This window comes from Lycorma delicatula, chromosome 7, assembly GCF_047948215.1.
Source record: "Lycorma delicatula isolate Av1 chromosome 7, ASM4794821v1, whole genome shotgun sequence".
NCBI lineage: Eukaryota > Metazoa > Arthropoda > Insecta > Hemiptera > Fulgoridae > Lycorma > Lycorma delicatula.
In genome coordinates this window covers 25,977,960-25,997,324 of record NC_134461.1, presented here as the reverse complement: position 1 = coordinate 25,997,324, position 19,365 = coordinate 25,977,960, and the positions used below count along the sequence as shown (strand labels likewise).

The following is a 19,365-nucleotide window of genomic DNA, read 5'->3' as shown; positions in this document are numbered from 1 at the left end:
GTTTTTGAAAAATACATTAATTCTGGGAACCTTTGAACCTACCTTGTATTTTTATTTATTTATTTACTTTTATCAAGTTTATTTTAATAGCCATTGCATTTTTATATGATTGTTTTAATAAGTATCCTTAATAACACCAGAGCAGCATACATTTAGAATTTTTTTATCTGTTTTACTTTAATTTTCACTTTCAGGAAGAATGTGTTTCAGAATTATTCTTTTCAATCTCAATTTTTCCTTATGTTAGAATTTTTAATATGACAAAATTGAATATAGACATTATAAATTATAAATACATAATTATAATATCCAACACTGTAAACGGATTTTAACAATTTGTTATACTGTAAAATTTGTAACATCTGGAAAAGAGAAAAGGAATGAAATTGGGAATAATTTACAAAGACATGTTCCTCCTGGAAGGAGAAAAAATACAATCTTACTTCATACTACTTAGGTAGAATTGATTGATTTACAATGTATTTGTCAAAGTTATTACAAAGTATACACTATAAAAAGATAGATTTTAAATACATAAACAAGATATGGTTGCAAATAATAATAGAAAGAAAAAATAATTATTTTTGACATCATCAGCACATGCGAGAACATTGCGCTAGCAGTAATACAATAAAAAAGTATAAACAGTATATATTTTTTAATATGTCAAAATATTATAAAGCAAATAAAAAATAATAACTAATATATAGACAACATTTCAGATAAAAAATTTTAAATTTGATAAAAAAATACAAGATATTACCAAATATTTAAAATAATGAATTCAAATTACCTATGTTCAGCTATTAGACTCCTATTTAAATATTTATAAAGTAGGAGGTACCTGCCTATCATTTCAGTAAATTAAGATTTTTTTCTTTGCCTCTGAGAATGTTTTAAAATGTTTTTTTTTTATCTATTTATAATTACCTTATAGCCAATAAATTGAATTCTTTAAAGCATATGAGCTAGGATGGTATTTCTTAGCTTTTTAAAATTATTTTTATGATCGATTTTTGTGTAAAAAGGGATATGGTAATCTAAAACACTTCCTCAAGCAGTTAAACCATAATTTAATATAGATTGAATTAAAACAAAGAACATTATTTATAAATCTACAATATCTCAAATTTTAATTATTTTGTAGAATCTGTTTGTCCATAAATTTTAACTTTTTACCCGCATACTCTTAATATAAGGATCCCACTTTAAATTTTCATTCACACTAACCTGTAGATATTTAATATTTTTTACCTTCTCTAAAGTAAATAATAAATTGTACTGTCTTTTAATTAATAGAATTATTTCTTTATTTATCTCTACAGTTTATAGCAGATAACATAGAAACAGAAGTCATATTTAGAGAAGATCCAATTTGTCAAGAACTAATTATGGAAGCATTAAAATATCATTTATTACCTGAAAGGCGACCCACACTACAGTCTGCCAGAACACGTCCTCGAAAATCTACTGTTGGTATCTTATATGCTGTTGGTGGAATGGATGCTAATAAAGGTAATTATCAACATAATTATTCAATTATGAATTGAAATCTATTTACATTTACATTAGATATTCCCTTCAACTAGTCTGTCCTTAATCATATGCTGTAAGGATTGAAGCAACTGTGACAGTTCAGATGCTATCTTTTAATAAAATTTAATCACATCAGGCTTCTTCTGAGACCATGATGAATTTCCTTGATATTCTAAGGAAACATTGCTAAAATGGTAAATTGGAGCCATAAGGTTAAAAACCTTATGGCTCCAAAATGCCTTATGCATCTCAAAATTGTTAATTTTTATCAAAGTTTCACATTTTGCAAATTTCCAAATTACAAGTAAATTTTAAGAAACTGGCCAATGGAAATCGAACCACATCTACATGAATAAATACATTAAGAAAAAATATATAGAAGATTGAATGATTATATGCTATCCTTTATTAAATGTTTATCTTAGATCTATCCACCGTGCACTCTTGAAGATCAAAAGTTTTGAAGTTTGAAGCAGCCTTCTTTTTTCCCTTTTTGTAGGATCGTAAAACATTTGTTTACAATCTGGATTTCCAAAAGCCTGTAAAGCTTGGTAATTCAGTTGCCAGTTTCTCATAAACTAATGTCAAATGTGATACATACATAAAATATTTTGTTCATTTCTTTTCATGTCAGTTATGACATGACTTAAAACTTCGTGCAACATAGTTTTCTATCTACACAGTATAGATTTTCTGGCAGTAGTTGATACTAGTTCCAGCCTCTCAATATTATTGAGTATCAGTGAAGTCCAGATGCTTTTGATTACATAAAGTATAATTATGATGTCAGCTCAACTTATTATTGACTAGTCGGATTACTCTGTGTTCCTTTGGGAATATGTGATCTGTTATCTATTTTAACTTTTACCTAAGAACAGATCCCTATTTAAATTTTAAAAGAAGTTGCTTCTTGAGAATTTTTGCTAAAATGCTTCATAATCAAGTAAATTACAAAAAAATATTTTCATTTGAAGGGAATCAGAGCTCCTGTTCAGAGTTTAACAAAAAGAAATAAAATATTTTTGACAAAACTTATAGAGCAAGTTTTATATACTATTAAATCTTTGATAAAGTATGTGTATAATGAAACCAACTAGGCAAACAGTTAATCAAACCTGCAATAAGGAGGTGCTGAAAAGGTTATATGAAAAACAAATTAAAAAGCACAAACATTTTGCTAGAAACTTATAGATCACACAGTACTGTCTGTGAGAGAGTTTTTAGCAGGAAAACAAATCACTATGTTGGATTACCTATTCCTTTCTCTGGATCTGCCATGTTACTTTTCTATTTTTCCAAAGATAAACACTTGCTGAAGGCAAAAACTACCAAAGAACTGTTCTGAATGTAATTTCTCAAAACCAGTTATAAATCTGTTTTGATGGGGTGACACTGATGTATAGTTTCTTAAAGAGATTACTTTGAAGTAATCACATTGATTTTCAGCATTACGGTTTGTAAAAATTTTATGACAGCAAGTACACAAATTTTATTGTTTGATTTTATACAAGAACCAGCATTTAATAGTTTATATATTTAAAGTGATTAATTATGATTTATAAATTTAATAATTTTTTCTGTTTAACACATTACAGCAGGAGCAACCAGTATTGAACAGTATGAATTAAGGGCTAATAAGTGGAGTCATGTAGCAAATTTAAGCGGACGAAGATTACAATTTGGAGTCGCTGTTGTTGATGGGAAATTATATGTTGTTGGTGGAAGAGATGGATTGAAAACACTTAACTCAGTCGAGTGTTTTGATATTCAAACAAAAACATGGACAACATTATCTCCTATGGCAACTCATAGACACGGACTTGGTCAGTTAGGCAATATTATAAAAAATATATTGGCACATATTCTAAGTAAAAATATTTATTCAGCAAGCACTCTTTTTACACTGAACACTTTTATTTTCTTCTTGTAACAAAAGAAGGTATAATATTGTTGGTGTTGATATCTAGAATTTCCAGATTTTTAGAGTAAGTGATATTTTTTCTAAGATTGTATATTAATAGATATAAACACATGGATAAGCTAACACCTTTAATTTACTGAATATCAAATTACATCACTCGTATTCATAGATTCCAAAGAACTGCTTTTATTTATATCTTGAAAACTTGTTTATCAATATTAATTTCATATTTCAGTTTAATGAGATTTTACAGGATGATATGAACTTAAAAAATACTATAATTTCCATTACTGTTATCACATGTAATTTAAATAGGCATGATTTGTAAGGTCCTCCGTGTAATCCCATGCAAACTAACAGCTCGCCTCCATAATAACATGTTGAATGACAGAATGTTCCAAATTATCATGGTATCCAATATAAGCTCACCGAGGAAACTCAAGAATGGTCTACCACAAGGGTTGGTACTTGCGCCTCTGCTTTTCAGCCTCTATGTTGTGGACATGTCAGAGACAAGATCTAAAAAGCATGACTAAAATGACTGGGTGCTAACAATAAAATGTAGATCATTTGAAGAGTCGGAGGAGGTCCTGATGGTTGACCTGGAGAAACTGGGAAGGTACTTCTGGAGATGGCGCCTCCAATCAAATGCTAGTAAAACAGAGGTGTCATGCTTCCATCTGAGTAACAAGTTCACTAATAGGGAACTTAAAATTCTATGAGGATACGTGGCTCTTTCACAATAAGACACCAAAATACCTAGGCATGACACTTGATAGAACGCTTTCATTTAAGGAGCACCTAATGAAAACTGCAAAGAAATTGAAAGCGAGAAACAACATTATGCATAAACTCTGTGGAACAATGTGGGGAGCATCGGCTTCCACTTTCCGCACATCGGCTCTGAACCTGGTCTTCTGAATATTGTGCACCAGTGTGGCCTAACAGCCCTTATATTCATAGATTGATGCTCAACTTAATAACACTCTGTGAATGATTGCCGGGGTTATCAGGTCTACTCCCGTGGAATGGCTCCCGGTATTGAGCCACATACCACCCCCAAACCTGCGCCGTATGAACGCTCTTGTAAGGGAGTACAAAAAGATTATGGACAATTGAAACCTACCAATACATGAGGACGCCAATTGTGGTCACCTTCGATCTAGAAAGCCACCTATCAAAACAGCAATTGCTGCCACAGAAGATGGATTTAACCTAACTGACACCTGGCGTCAAGAATGGACAACAAAGCAGAACAACCAAATCCCATGTATTACTGCCGCCAGGTTTTGACTTGCCACATAAGACATGGTCAACACTAAACAGAATACGAACTCAACATGGTAGGTGCGTTTTATATAGGTATTTCCTATATAAATGGAGTAAAACACTGATGCCCCTTTGTGAGTGTGGTGAAAATCGAACTGTTAGACACATCACAGAAGTTTGCCCTAGGACAGCTTATGAAGGGAATCATTTCCTAATGGCGACTCCAGAATCAGTAGCATATATTAGTTTGTTAAATCTTTGTTTGTAATTTTGACTGTAATTGGTGTTGTGTTTTGGTGCCATACGCTAAATAAATAGAATTGTTAAAAAAAAAATTTATTTTACTTTGAGAATATTGCACAAATTTTTTCAACTGTAATTTATACTAATTGAATTATATATTGTATTTAATTAAATATTTTCATCAGTGTACTCACTACTTTGTCATACGTTAACAGAGGAATATTACATCACCAGAATGCACTGTACACTGAATAAATATTACATTATGTATTGTGAATTATAAAACTTTAAATTAATTTTACTAGTTTTCTCATCTTGATATTGATTATCGCAGAATATTGTTTATTCATGACATTGTATGATCCAGCCTTTTCCATCACTTTTACTTAAATATAAATAAAACGTAAATATATAATTATATTGGTATTATTAGCGGTATGTGTGTTGGCTTCTACATCAGTTGATCTCAGGTTTATTCCCAATGAGAGACTGGAATTTTTTTTCGTACGACTTCATCTTTATTAAAGTACATATAGAAGCATGTCTTAGAAATAAAAATATTACATCCATTTTATTATACAATATATATTTAATTTTATTAGTCTTTTTAAAATTCTTTATTAAATATCTGTTTAATCAAATATTAAGTCAAACAATTAACTTTGTCAATCACTTAACGATTATAATCATAGTATTTTTCAATTGTTTTATTTAGGTGTTGGTGTGCTAGGTGGTCCACTATATGCCGTTGGAGGACATGATGGTTGGAGTTATCTTAATTCTGTTGAAAGATGGGATCCACAAGTTCGACAATGGAGTTTTGTTGCTCCAATGTCTACTCCAAGATCAACTGTTGGAGTTGCTGTGTTAAACAATCGGTATTCATTTCTCTATGGTCATTTGTTTTCTTTTCTTTTTGCTTTCACTAAAACTTTTGTAATCATATTAACAGTTAATAAATATAGATTACTTACTTTATTTTTAGACAGGTCTTCTAATTAGTAAGGCATTTTTTGCATTTTTTTTCCAAGCCTCTGTATCGATTACATACTTTCTTTTACGGAAAGAAATATACATAAATGTGAGAATAAAAAGCTTTGAAAGTTGATTATCTTAACGTAGATGCTTTATGACCATCAGCAAACATCCTTTTGCTAAAGTGTATAAGGTCCGTTGGAAGATACATATTTCATAATTTAGATGTTGCAAAAAATGGAAACTTTTCTTTTTGTTTTTCACATAAACTTAGATTGGATAATAATTCCTCAAAAAAATTGAAGGTGACTAGGTTTTTTTACAGTGGCCTTTTTTATTAGCATTTCAATCACATGTACTAGTTAAACAGTAATTCTTTAAACTTAAGTAAGGAGAAACCTGCATTGTCTTAATAGAAAAAGTAAAAACTGTAAGGTTTTATATGAAAGCTGTCCTAAAAATTTTGCATTCTTTAAATTTACATAGGTAATATTATAATATGGTGTTTCTTTAAAAATCATTCAATAATTACATTGATAAACCAGAATTATTTTGTTTAATGGAAATTGTTTCTATCTAGACAAAAGAAGAATCAGATGATATCAGGTGAATGTTGACTTAAGACTTCAGCTAACAAATATTCAGGCAAATTAGACTTTTCTGAATTTCTTCATAAGTTCAAAAAGTTTTAAGTAAAATTATTTTAAAGCATTAATTTTTCTGTAATTTTTTTTAATAATATGTATATAAATGTTTGTTATGTTTACTGGATGTACTTTTAAAAGATTCTTCCCTTTCTACTGTAGATGTTTTTTGTGTACCTGATGTTCTATCCAATAGCATCGAACAAATATAGGAAAAGTTCCAAGTGTTTTCTAAATTACTAAAATTAGTTATTTTTATATTCAGCTATTCAATAAAAACTATATATATGTCGATTTATTAATAAGTATGTCGATTACTTTCATAAGAACTCTGATCTCATATCGACTTTAGTGGATGATTCCATAGCTGATTGCACTTTTTCTATGATTAAGAGGAAGTAAGTATACCACTTCCTCTTTCAGTTCAAAACCAAGTTCAACACCAAGAATTATCTGTACCTTAGATTATATTTTATTCACCTCGCTAGTATGTTTCCCAATATTGAGTTCCATATGAATTATATGTATTGTTCACACAATGCAATTCCCCATTTTAAAATATATTTCCAAAATGAATGCATTATGTCTTTTATCCCATTGTACTGAAATAACATAGAGTGAATTGTCTTAGGTCATTGCTCTGGCTCACCCCTCTTAATTGCTGATCTGTGTGGTGAAGTGTTAGTGTTGCTGCATTTTATCTCCAGTTTCAAGTTGAATCCCAATTAGGCATGGCATTCTTCCTTCAGTAATCATTGTAGTGCTTCAACCTATTGTTGTATATAAGTTAATATATAGGGGAAATGTATATTCTATTCTAAAACCTATAAAAATTGGTTTTCTGCTGGTTCCCCCATACTATGATAATTTATCAGAAAATGATGGACAGGAATAAATAATGAGTTACTTTTTCTGAAGTTAGATTTCAACAAATTCTGATTTTTTTTAAAGCAAAGTGAAATATCATGTGAATTTTCAGTTATAAAATTCTAAAAAAGAGCCTAGTAGATGACTAAAATGAAAAATGTAACCCAAGTTATTGAAAAGTAGATCATCCACCTGTAATTTAGATTATGCATACATTCCACTTTATAAAATGGTAGTACAGAAAAAGTTAATTTACTAAATGAATATTTCCTATTATAGATTATATGCAGTTGGTGGACGTGATGGCAGTTCTTGTTTACGTACGGTTGAGTGTTACGATCCCTATACAAACAAATGGACATCTTGTGCTTCAATGAGTAAAAGAAGAGGTGGAGTTGGTGTGTCTGTAATGAATGGTTATCTTTATGCATTAGGTGGACATGATGTACCTGCTACTAATCCACTTGCTTTGCGATTTAACTGTGTTGAAAGGTATCTTCATAACTTACATTATTTATTATTACTAAAATAAATATGAGGTGTATAATATTTAACAATGCATACTTTCCTTCATAATAGTCAAGATAATAAAAATTGTATAACTTTGATAATTAAAATAAATTCTTCATCCAAATAGATTTTTTGAATGCAAGTAAACCATACGTCAATTTTTAAAAAATATTTCAAAATGTTTTTGATTATTTAGTATTTGTGAAGTTCCTAATACTTTTTTAGTTAAAGCGTAGTGATCCTATCAGTAAAAAATCATGTGATTTTCTTTTACCTCTTCTTACATAAACATTTTGTGTACTCATAATTAGAATATCTACATCTGTTGAGTAAAATTCAAGTACAGTTTACAATTTTACTAAAAAAATGTTCTTTATTTGTTTAATTTTGTTTTGGTTTCTTATTTGAAATGTAGTGATGTACTTTATTATAATTTATGATTATTAATCTTGATTTGCATTTCATATATCAAAATACTTTTTTTTATTTCAGATCATTGCAAAAGCTTGCAATTTTCATAGGTTATGAATTCTGACAAATAATGTTTTAAAAATTGTTTTCATTAGACATCAGTTTACTTGTAATTTAGTTTATTTTTATCAATAAAACTGTAATATTTATATTGTATTATTTCAGGTATGATCCGAAAACTGATTCGTGGACCACTGTAGCAAATATGAGTATTGGACGTGATTCTGTTGGTGTTAGTCTCTTGGGTGATTATTTGTTTGCTGTTGGAGGTTATGATGGTCAGAAATACCTTCAACTTGTTGAATCTTATGATTCACAAACTAATGAATGGCATCAGGTAAAGATATATTATTTAATCTTAAAATGACAAAAATTATTTAGCACAGTTCTAATAAAAACAATGTATTTTATGTAAATTTGCACATTATTATCCATTATTAGAATAATTATTTATTCCTAAAAAGAATAATATATCCACCATTATAAAGCTAGACTACAGAACTGCTGTCATGTAGTTTAGCATAGTGCTTCAGTCCTGGAGAGTTTTTAAGCTTCTGTTGCTTTTTTAATAAATTACAAACTCATTTAAAAGATGTTTCTAACAATTGATTTTTAATAAGATTAGAATATTTTCTACAATATTTATTATTTTATCATTGAATTTTTGAATAATACTAATTTTAAAGAAAAAATTGAAATCTCTAAATTTCTTTATATCTTTGTTTCACACGTGCAAGTAATATGAAGTCAAATAATTTTCATTGATACCTTCTAGATTATTATTTATTTTATACTTATTTTAATGGTTAGTATCAAGTATTAATATGGAATTTTACAAATTTCTTTACTGAACAACAAATTTTACTTATACACCTGTTTACATTATTCAAAATTTCAAAATATAAAACATAATTTCAAATAAAATGACAAAAAATTAAAAGAATATGTTTTAATGTAATAAAATGATGTAGAATTTAAAACCAATTGAAGATGTGTGATATTGGAGATTAATATGGTAAGTTTAACTTATTTGATTACTGTATTTTGGTAGTTTATAGTTCACTAGCATCCCCATTGCGGCTTCACCCGCGCTATATGGTTACTTGGGTACCTCCCCGTCGCGGTCAGGGGATATTTAGTTGGTCATGGCTTGTTTCGCTCTCCCTTCCCTACCCTTATAGCCAGAGGGCTCTGCCCCTTGGACTCCGCTGTGTTCATTAAATTCGTGCTTATAGAATCATAATAATAAATAAAAATTGAAGTCTGTTCGATTTATAAAAATATATCAGTGTATTGTAATTCCTTTAGAGCAACAGTTCGGTCAGTACAGGACCAGAAACTTTGAGTGATCCAAGAATGTTGGTTTCAAAACAGTCGGCCTCCATTTTAAAAATATTAGTTATAACTGCTTACCTGTAGTTCGTACGGATAAAAATATTTTTTCCCGGTCCTTAGCGTTACTCAACAAACACCACTTAGAGGTGACCCATACTTCGTTTTCCATTTTTTTAAAAAGTTTTTAATCACTTTTCTTTTATGGTTTTTAGTCAAGTAACCGGAGGCGGGTGTAGCCAGTCGCGTCGCACATACAGTAACAGTGGTTGTGTTGGTTGAGCCGCCGCACCGTACACTGTCGCACCCATTAAAAATCAAAATTCAAAAATATAAATAATAGCCGTGGCCTGCGACTTCGTCCGCGTGGGATTTATTCAATCGTTACAAATAGTACTTCATTGTGAAAATTGATTCGCAAAAATTAACGACTATATGATACATAGCTGAAACCCGCGACTTCGTCCGCGTCGGAATCACTTAATTTATTGAATATAGCTGCCCGGCCCGGCTTCGCACGGTTGGTGTACCCATTTAAAAAAATAAGATATTTGTTTCAGTCGTTCAGAGTTATGCGCGTATCTACAGTACAAATATTTTTGTTATATTTGTAATTTTTTTGTGCTTATCAATGGCTACTATTATATACTTACACCTATTTTCATTCTCTCAGTATATTTTGTACTTTTTTTTTTGTTTTATGTATTATTTCGTTTTTTTTTTAAATTATTTACATAATACATACACCCTTCTTTTTGCACTGGAGGTTACTAAAAAAAGAGTATATTAGAAGGTTTGGATATAATAAATTTGATGATTATTTTATTATTTGTATCCAGCTAGTATTCTATACACCTATTTTTATTCTCTAAGTGTTTTTTTTTTTATTTTTTGTTGTTTTACGTATTTTTATGTTTTTTTGTTGATTTATGTTTATTTTCACATTTTTTATTTAGATACATATACATATATACATCACATATACACCCTTATTTTGCATAGGAGGTTACTAACAAAAAGAGATACCTAAATGAAAGCTAGGAATTTAAATCTTTTTTGTTACTATTTCAATTAGGTATTTTTAATATTGATTAAATTCATTCATTTTCAGTTTCTGATGGAGATTCTCTATCACGACGTATTTTTATTGCCCTAGCCTGAAAAGTATTTCTAGAAAGTTGAGATCTTAATCTTTTGGGCATTTTGAAATGATAAAAAAAAACTAAATACTACATCAACTAATACTAAATTATTTGCATACATGTTGAACAGGAATTAGCCTGTATATGAAGTGGTGATTAAAAAATTCAAAATATTTTCAAGGAAAAATATTCGATATCGCACACAACCGCTGCGTAGTAAGCCGACCGCACGAATGAGCCACGCGGCACTTTATTTTGTGACATTGACTCCCCTCCTGCACTGCAGTGACGCTTAGGTCACATGCTGCTGCCTAGCTAGCCAAGCAGGGTATGGGCGGGGCGAGGGAGTAGAGGCAGGCGGTGGTGTGGACGCGAGCGTCAAGAGAGACACGACGACGACGGACAGTTGCTAGTTATTGAATTACAAAGATAGAAAAATTAAAATATGTTGCTTAAATAACGCGGTAAAAAAATATGTTCATCAGGGATAATGTCGACTTCTAATGGAAAAAGAATTTTTCAAATCGGTCCAGTAGTTTCGGAGCCTATTCAATACAAACAAACAAACAAATCTTTCTTCTTTATAATATTAGTATAGATATAATGTTAAAAATATATGTATTTTATGACACTGTTTTGATCAAGATGTTATCGTGGCTTCCCTTGATTTCTTCAGATGAACACTAGACACTGGGATCCTTTTTTCTATTTGTGAAGTAGAATATCTACATATTCTTGACATGATCTGTATAAAATAAAACAGAAATTAAACTTGCAATTACATAATATCTAATACAAATTATAAATGAGCATGTTTATGTCCAATGCTGTGTATAACCAAATGATTGAAAACCTGACAAAAGAAAAGATATCAGGCACTTCTGAAAATGGTACTGTAATCCTGAGTAGCAATGAATATCCTACAATTGGCTTACTAGAAAAAGTTAAGAGTATAGTGATTTCCTCGTTTATTTACAACATTACTATATTCAGTTCTAAAGTCTTACCTTCACTATTTACCACATAGATTAGATGTATAGGAAACATCATTACTCTCAGAAAATGCTACTGTAATCTGCACTGTTTGCAGCTCATTTGTTTTAGATACATCATACCCAACAGAAAGACTGAGCAGATACTGTAAAACAACAAATTATTTGCTCCTGATTATGGGAAATGATGTATTTTATATAATGTCTCTACTTAGTAGGCAAAATTAACATAACTAATGCAATAATCAGACTTTTTAACTTAATGATAATTACTAAGAACTTATCTTTCACCTTTTTGAGTGACTATATTACAAGTTTTGTACATTGTGTACATGCTTTAAGAGAGGTTAAGATGATTTAGAGAGGCAACAATGATTTACCACATAAACACCTCAGCCCTGAATTGCATTGTTCATAACATATTACTAGATATGAAATATATTCCCATACATCCATTACCACAGTTATCTACCACAAAACAATGCAAATGCCATGTATGTAATAAGTACAAAGGTTTCCATGTATAACTATATATCAGATAAACATCTCTTTTTTATTCTTCTGTTTAGCCTCTGGAGCCACTGTAAGGTATTATTAAGTGTAGTCTTATACAGTCTCAGGTTGACCATTCCTGAGATATGTAGTTAATTGAAACCCAATCACCAAAGAACACGAGCATCCATGATCTAGTATTCAAATCATTTTAAAAGTATCTGCCTTTATTAGGATTTGAACCTTAGAACTCTCAACTTTGAAATCAGCTGATTTGCGATGACAAGTTCACCAAACCAGTGGATTATCTTATAAGCATCCAGCTAAAACCCAAAGAACACTACCAGGGAGGACAGTATTAAGGGTAAAAAACAAAGTGTATTAAAAACGTAAAGATGTTTGCAGATGAACCATGAGACAAGACAATCACACCTTTATTAAAGTGCATAGTGCTACAGGTGCTACTACATTTTTGAGATAATATGCATCCAATTGTACACAATCTCCCAGAAGATCAGACTATCTTTATCCAGTATGGGAACAATGGATCACTGACCAGTGATTTTTCATCAGCTCAACAATATATATGGGAAAAAAGTAAAGAGCCACCTGAGGATTTGCCCAAATCTCCTAAGGAAAACAATCTCTCATCCTCAAAATTATATGGGCGTGTAAAATATATAACTACAGAAAAAACTGATCATTTATATCCCCACTATGTTTTAGTGTATTTCAGTGTATACTTAATTTTCATTTTGTAACTTTCTTTAACTTCTATACATATATTAAAACCTATACTCATTCTGTTTTCAATTATTTAGAATTTGAGAAACTAAATAACAGGTGTTTAAAAAATGATACCACCCTTACAATTAGGATATATCAATTTTTCATGGCTAAATTTTAGGTTATCTATATATAAAACAGTCTGCTAAAGGTACTCATTCACTGTTGGCTTGTAAAAATATACTATTTACCACCATCCACATGTGTTTTTTCAGTATCTGTTCCTTATGGTTTTCCTTAGGACAACCATATAATTTTACAAGGTTGATTGTGTATCTATTGTAGAAATTAATTTCATCTGAAAGTCTTTCAAACATAAGTGAAAAAGTAGTTTTGTTCTAAATTTCTGAATAAGTTTACTATACTACATGTGATCTGTGATCATAAGGTTTATGATCCATAAAGTTTTTTACACTGTGATTGTATAAACCACAGACATTCTTGAGACCTGGAAAATATTTAACTCATGTGCTCAGAAAATCTCAAAAAATCTATCTACTGCTACTGCTTTCACACCTCTAAAAAAATTTTAATTTTCAAAGTTCAGATTCCAAAGTTTTTTCAATTTCTGAATATATATATTCCAGTACTGGACAGCAGAATCTGTGTATATTCATAATAAATTTCAACATTTTTAAAAAGAAAACAATTTTAACAAATTTGACAAATTATAAAATAAATATATTTTAATGTAATTATAGAATTTAATAGCAACTTTATATGCGATATCCTGTGAAAATTGGATCTTGGAATTAATATGGAAAGTTTAACTTGTTTACTGTTTTTTGGCGGGTTATATCTCTAAAATATATATATATATATATAAAAATAGATTACAGTATCTCTAAACATTAATATTACCATTTTTAGCTTTTACCAAAATCAATTTTACCTATTGTTTAGTTATTGAATTAATTTTGTTACAGTATAATGTGGTTTTCTTTATTTACAGGTATCTCCTCTAAATACAGGAAGAGCTGGTGCATGTGTCGTTGCAATACAGCCGGCTGTCAAAAATTCTTGAGTAACTTTATAAAAATTATTTCCTATTTTTATCTGTGGTGTTATTTTTAGGGTTGTAGTTTTAAAATTATTTTTCTTTATATATATATTTTTTTTTATTATTATTTTTAATATGAATGTTGTCTTTATTTGAATTTATTTTTATAATAAGATTATAAAATTTAAGTATTATTCTTTTATTATTATTTTTTAGATATCACGTATAATCTTAACATGTATAAATATGAATGATAAAATCTTCTGTATTTGGTAAAAATAATTCTTTTAAGCTGTGATATATATATATATTTTTTACTCTTATGATGTGTATACTGTTTAAAAGACGTAAAATTGGTAAATATTCTTGATATGAACGATGAAAATGAAAGTACTTTTCTCATAAAAACCACCAATTTCATTGAATCATTTTATTTAGTATATATTTGTAACTATTCAAACAGTGGAGGCGAAAGGTCATGTTGAACAGGTGGAATTTTTGTATATATATTCATAATCTCCTTTTTTGTAGGTTTTTTAAAATATTATATATGTTATATTCCATATCACATTCCCTTGTCTCTGTATATTCATCTCTGCTTGGGTTTTTTTTACTAGTTTTATCAGTGATCCTAACAGATAGAATACACCCAAAAACATTTGATACACTATTTACTTTTACATATAATTACACTAATTTGGAAATGTTAATTGTTATATACATAGAGTTAAAGTAGATTTTTAAAGTATGAAAACAAACTGTGTATTAGGAAAATTTATTTTGTTTATTTAGAGAACTATGGTATATAATTTGAATATTATTTACTTCAGATTGATATACATAATTTCAATTTGTTTATATCACCTATCCCCTAACCTGTGTTCTGTTCCCCACATGGAATTCTTCATCCATGTTTCTAAACATTAACATCTAGAGTGAAATAAACCTATTTTGTACTCTTGCTAATAGAATAGCATAAGGCAGTGGCTCCCAACCAGTGTGTCACTCAGTCCCCTGAGATGTCATGAAATTTTAGAATTTTAAAATAAGTTTTTTGTCATTCAGAAAGTTTCTATACGACATAATTTATACTTACAATGAAACCTTCGATACAGTAAAATTTATTTGATACAAACTGTACCAGTCAGTACATGCAATAATGCTGAGTTTAATTTTTCTTCCTATCATTAATTTTGAGTGAAGTGAACACCTGCAACAATGCTTGGTTTACTCGTTCCACTTATAATAAACAAAGTGCTCACATTGAGAAATAAGAAGAATGCCTGAAGAAGTTAATAAGAGAACATCTATATGCATTACAGACTTTAGTAACAGATTAGTTCCCACCTTGTCTCTTTCAAAGTTAGAATTGGCTATTTCTCCTTTTCGTACATCTAGTGAGATCAACACACAAATTCCACTAACCTAACCGTCATTGAAAAAAATGTTAAACTTGTCATGTGCTTCTACTAAGAAAATAAAATTTCTATATACTCTACTACTTCCTTTTGGACATATGCACCATGTCAGTATCCCACAATCACAAAGAGAGCCATAAAAGTTTCACTGCCGTTTTCATATTTGAACAAATCAGCATTTTCTTCAATGAAAAATAGTGAAATTTAAAGAGAGGATAGACTGGAACATCTTTAAGACAATTTCCATGTTGGTCTGTCAACCATAAGAACATGTTAGGACTAACTCTGTGGAACACAACTAGTGCAGACTTCACATTAATTCTGGTGATTAGTTTTCAAAAAACATTTTTATATATATAAATATATATATACATTTTTTTTTTTTTTAATCGGACTTCTGGTATAGATAAGTCATTATTCCCGGCTTTACCTTTGTCTTTTTCTAACACCGCTCGACATGCTGCTTGTTGTATTTAGAAGAATCTGCTGCCTGCTTCTATGTTAATATCTGTACACTGGATGTCTGATTCTTAGAATTAAATACTACAGTACATATTATCATCAGTATCATCATTGATAATCAAAAGCAAATAAGTATGTTATGATTTAGTCATATCATGGGCATTCCGTGAAGTGTTTTGCTGGTCAAAAAAGATTGGACACTGGCTTAAGGTGGCTAAACAGTTCAAAATTGATTATATTTAAAGAAATAATGTTGCCTTTAATTTATCATCAACATTGATTATGAATTCATGGATCTAGTCTTTTTAACTTATTTTGAGCTTGTCTTGTAATTTCAGCATTGTACCTGTTGATCCAACTTCACAACTTATCTTCATACTTTCAAGCTTCGTTAGAATTTTTACCTTCTGAATATCATTTTTCTATAAAATTATTCTTAATAAATTATTTGTTCACCTTGTTCTGTAATTTATTTTAAAACATTTTGAACAATTTCAATTATTTAGTTTAAGAATGAGATCAGTTAAATATCAATTGAACATTTGTTGCCTTTTTTATTCAGTGGATATTTCTTTACATAACTAAAATCTTACTTCTCTATATAAATCAGTTTGTAATTTTTTGATTTCCACATCACTGATATAGAAATGAAGCCTGTTCAAATCCAATCCACTGATTTGTTACTCTCAGGTCATTGCCTCTTCAAGCAATCCATGCAAGTAGTAGATACATGGCACTGAGTCAAGGCTTTAAGAGAACATTTGATTGTAGTGCAATGCATTTGAGTCAATGTTCGATTACTGTGGCAGTGTGTGGTCTAGGATTGTCAAATAGGAACAACACGTTAATCGGAAATCTACATCTTCAAGGATCTGGTGTCAGACTTTGATCACAGTTCATTCACTAAAGTATACAGCATTTATTGTTGTCTTTTCATGGAGAAATCAACATATATAACCATTTATACTCCTAAAATACTACGGCAAGAACGTTACCTGCGTTCGTGCTACAAAAACGTTTACCTGTGCTGGCCAGTTTTGTTTATGGCATGTAAAGATGCACCCAGGTTTCATTGCATGAAAGAATACAATTAAAAAGTTAATTCCCCTTTGTTCATACCATTACAACAATTTTTGGTTAATTTAAACACAAGCAACTTTTTATGTGTCTTTACACAACAGTACTAGTTGCTTCTTGTTCGCTCATAGTGCTTGGTACTACAGAACAGAATGCAAGCCAGTGAGGACTGGTGAGTAGGGAGTATAGTCAAGTCTATTAATATAAACTTTAGTCATATACATTCTCTTGGTTTCATTTAAATGTTCTCTTTAAAAACATTTTATATGTTAAGGAAAGATTTTAAGGAACAAAATCTTCTTACGTCACAGTTAAAAACTGTTAATTTGAGAATTAAATATGACAAATTTTTTTTGGTGAAGTAGATCTATTTGAATTTGGGATATCTTTGTGAAGTAATGTTTCTTCTTTGGAATAATTAACTTCAAATTTTTTTCATGTAATTTTTGTTATAGCTTACCTTCCTATGACTGTGTAGCATTTTTATTTTAGATGTATTAATTTAGTAATTTTTATTTACTTATTTTTTTTATTTTTTAATTGTGCATTTCTTCATATTATTTTTTAGTTATATTTATATTTCTAAAATACTGGCAGTTTTTTAAGTTTTAATTTAGAAGTGTAAATTTAACTAACATTTCAACAGATCCTTTTTTTTATTCATTTTCTTTTTTATTCAACTTTGCTAATATGAATTTTGAAGGCTCTATTAGCCCAATTATATATATATATATATATATATATATATTTTTTTTTTTTGATTGATAGTTATTACATATATACATATATATATATATATATATATATATATATATATATATATATATATATATATATATATGTATATAACAAAAAAGTGGGCTGAGTTAAATCTGGACTAGACAATATGTTAAAAAAAATAGCATTAAACCAATGGTTGTTATAGCAATAATTAGAATATTTTAACATTTTTTAGGTAGTAATTGATAAAATGCATTTATTACAATTTTTTTATATTCTTAGTGTAATTTAACCTGTATTCATACTTATTTGTACTTTTATATAAATAATAAAATTTTTACTTGTTTCATATTTTTTAAATGATGTTTTCCTAATGATATTTCACTTTATTAATAACCTTTTTACCGTATTTATGTGCAATTTTAATCATAATCATGGTTTGATCCTATCTACCTCAGATTTTTAATGAAGTATAAAAAAATTCCATTGGAAGATGCAGAGTTCATTATATTGTTTTAAATGGGCTTACCATATTTCCTAAAGTGGTATTTTTATAAAAGTAATTTTTAAGGTTGGAAGAGGTACAGTCGTCTAGATTTTATCAACTTAAATTATTTTAACATTTCAATCTGTTTTTCTTACTTATAATTTTATTATATTCTAATTATTATTTGATTATAATGTATATTTAGTATAGCCCAGATAAACTTACAAATGAGACTTGCTTTATTTGGTTTTACATATTTAAATTTAAACTCTTGTAGCATGATCCGACCAGACAATTCAACTAGCTTTATATAAAATAATCTACTTAAATTATATATTTAACACTCATTACTGAGGAATGGTTAGAACCAGTACTGGTAGCATTAGAGATGTGTGTGTTTGCTTTGCATTCACATTTCAAAAATATATTTTGAGGTTTCATTATGTAACTACTTTTAGCCTACACAGCTCTTTTAATTGAGGTGTATGTTAAAATGACTTTATTCCTTTAAAATGGATACCTATCTTAAGATTTTTGGTAACTTTCTATACTTGGTTGGTCTTTGTATGTTGGAATTGGCAGAACCAATTCCCTAGTATGAATTCTTGGCAGTTGTATGCTTTCTTCTATTATATGTTTTTAGAAAAATTTTCAGCAAAATTAATTTCATGTGAGCACACACGTGTATGTTTATCCACAACCAAATATCTTGCACACTAATGTATAAATATCAAATATGACTTTTCTATTATAAATTATATATTTATAAAATTAGCTATCTTAATTTAAATAGAAGAAAGGTATAAAAAATATTACTTATTTAGAGATAATTAAATTTCTATCCCTTTCAGTTTTAATTATCTCCTTTATTTTCCTAATGTGTACGTTGCAATCTGTTTAACTAGTGAACATTAAGCAACCTGCTTAAGGTTGGAGCTGTAGGATAAATCCTACAGCTCAGTGAGATGAGGATGATGTGTATAACGTGTAAATGAGGTGTATGAGGCTTGCTTATTTTTTT

The 19,365-nt window shown here is 29.2% G+C and overlaps 1 protein-coding gene across 1 annotated transcript in view; it reads left to right on the top strand.

Moving 5' to 3' along the window:
- LOC142327742 (kelch-like protein 5) overlaps positions 1-17,847 on the top strand; it is a 67,160-nt gene extending 49,313 nt beyond the window's left edge. The window contains exons 8-13 of the mRNA XM_075371046.1: positions 1,326-1,515; positions 3,132-3,359; positions 5,685-5,847; positions 7,735-7,947; positions 8,602-8,773; positions 14,133-17,847. Of these exons, the coding sequence (XP_075227161.1) occupies positions 1,326-1,515; positions 3,132-3,359; positions 5,685-5,847; positions 7,735-7,947; positions 8,602-8,773; positions 14,133-14,204 (1,038 nt within the window). The 3' untranslated portion in view covers positions 14,205-17,847. The remainder of the gene's footprint in view (positions 1-1,325; positions 1,516-3,131; positions 3,360-5,684; positions 5,848-7,734; positions 7,948-8,601; positions 8,774-14,132) is intronic.
- Positions 17,848-19,365: the final 1,518 nt, after the last annotated feature.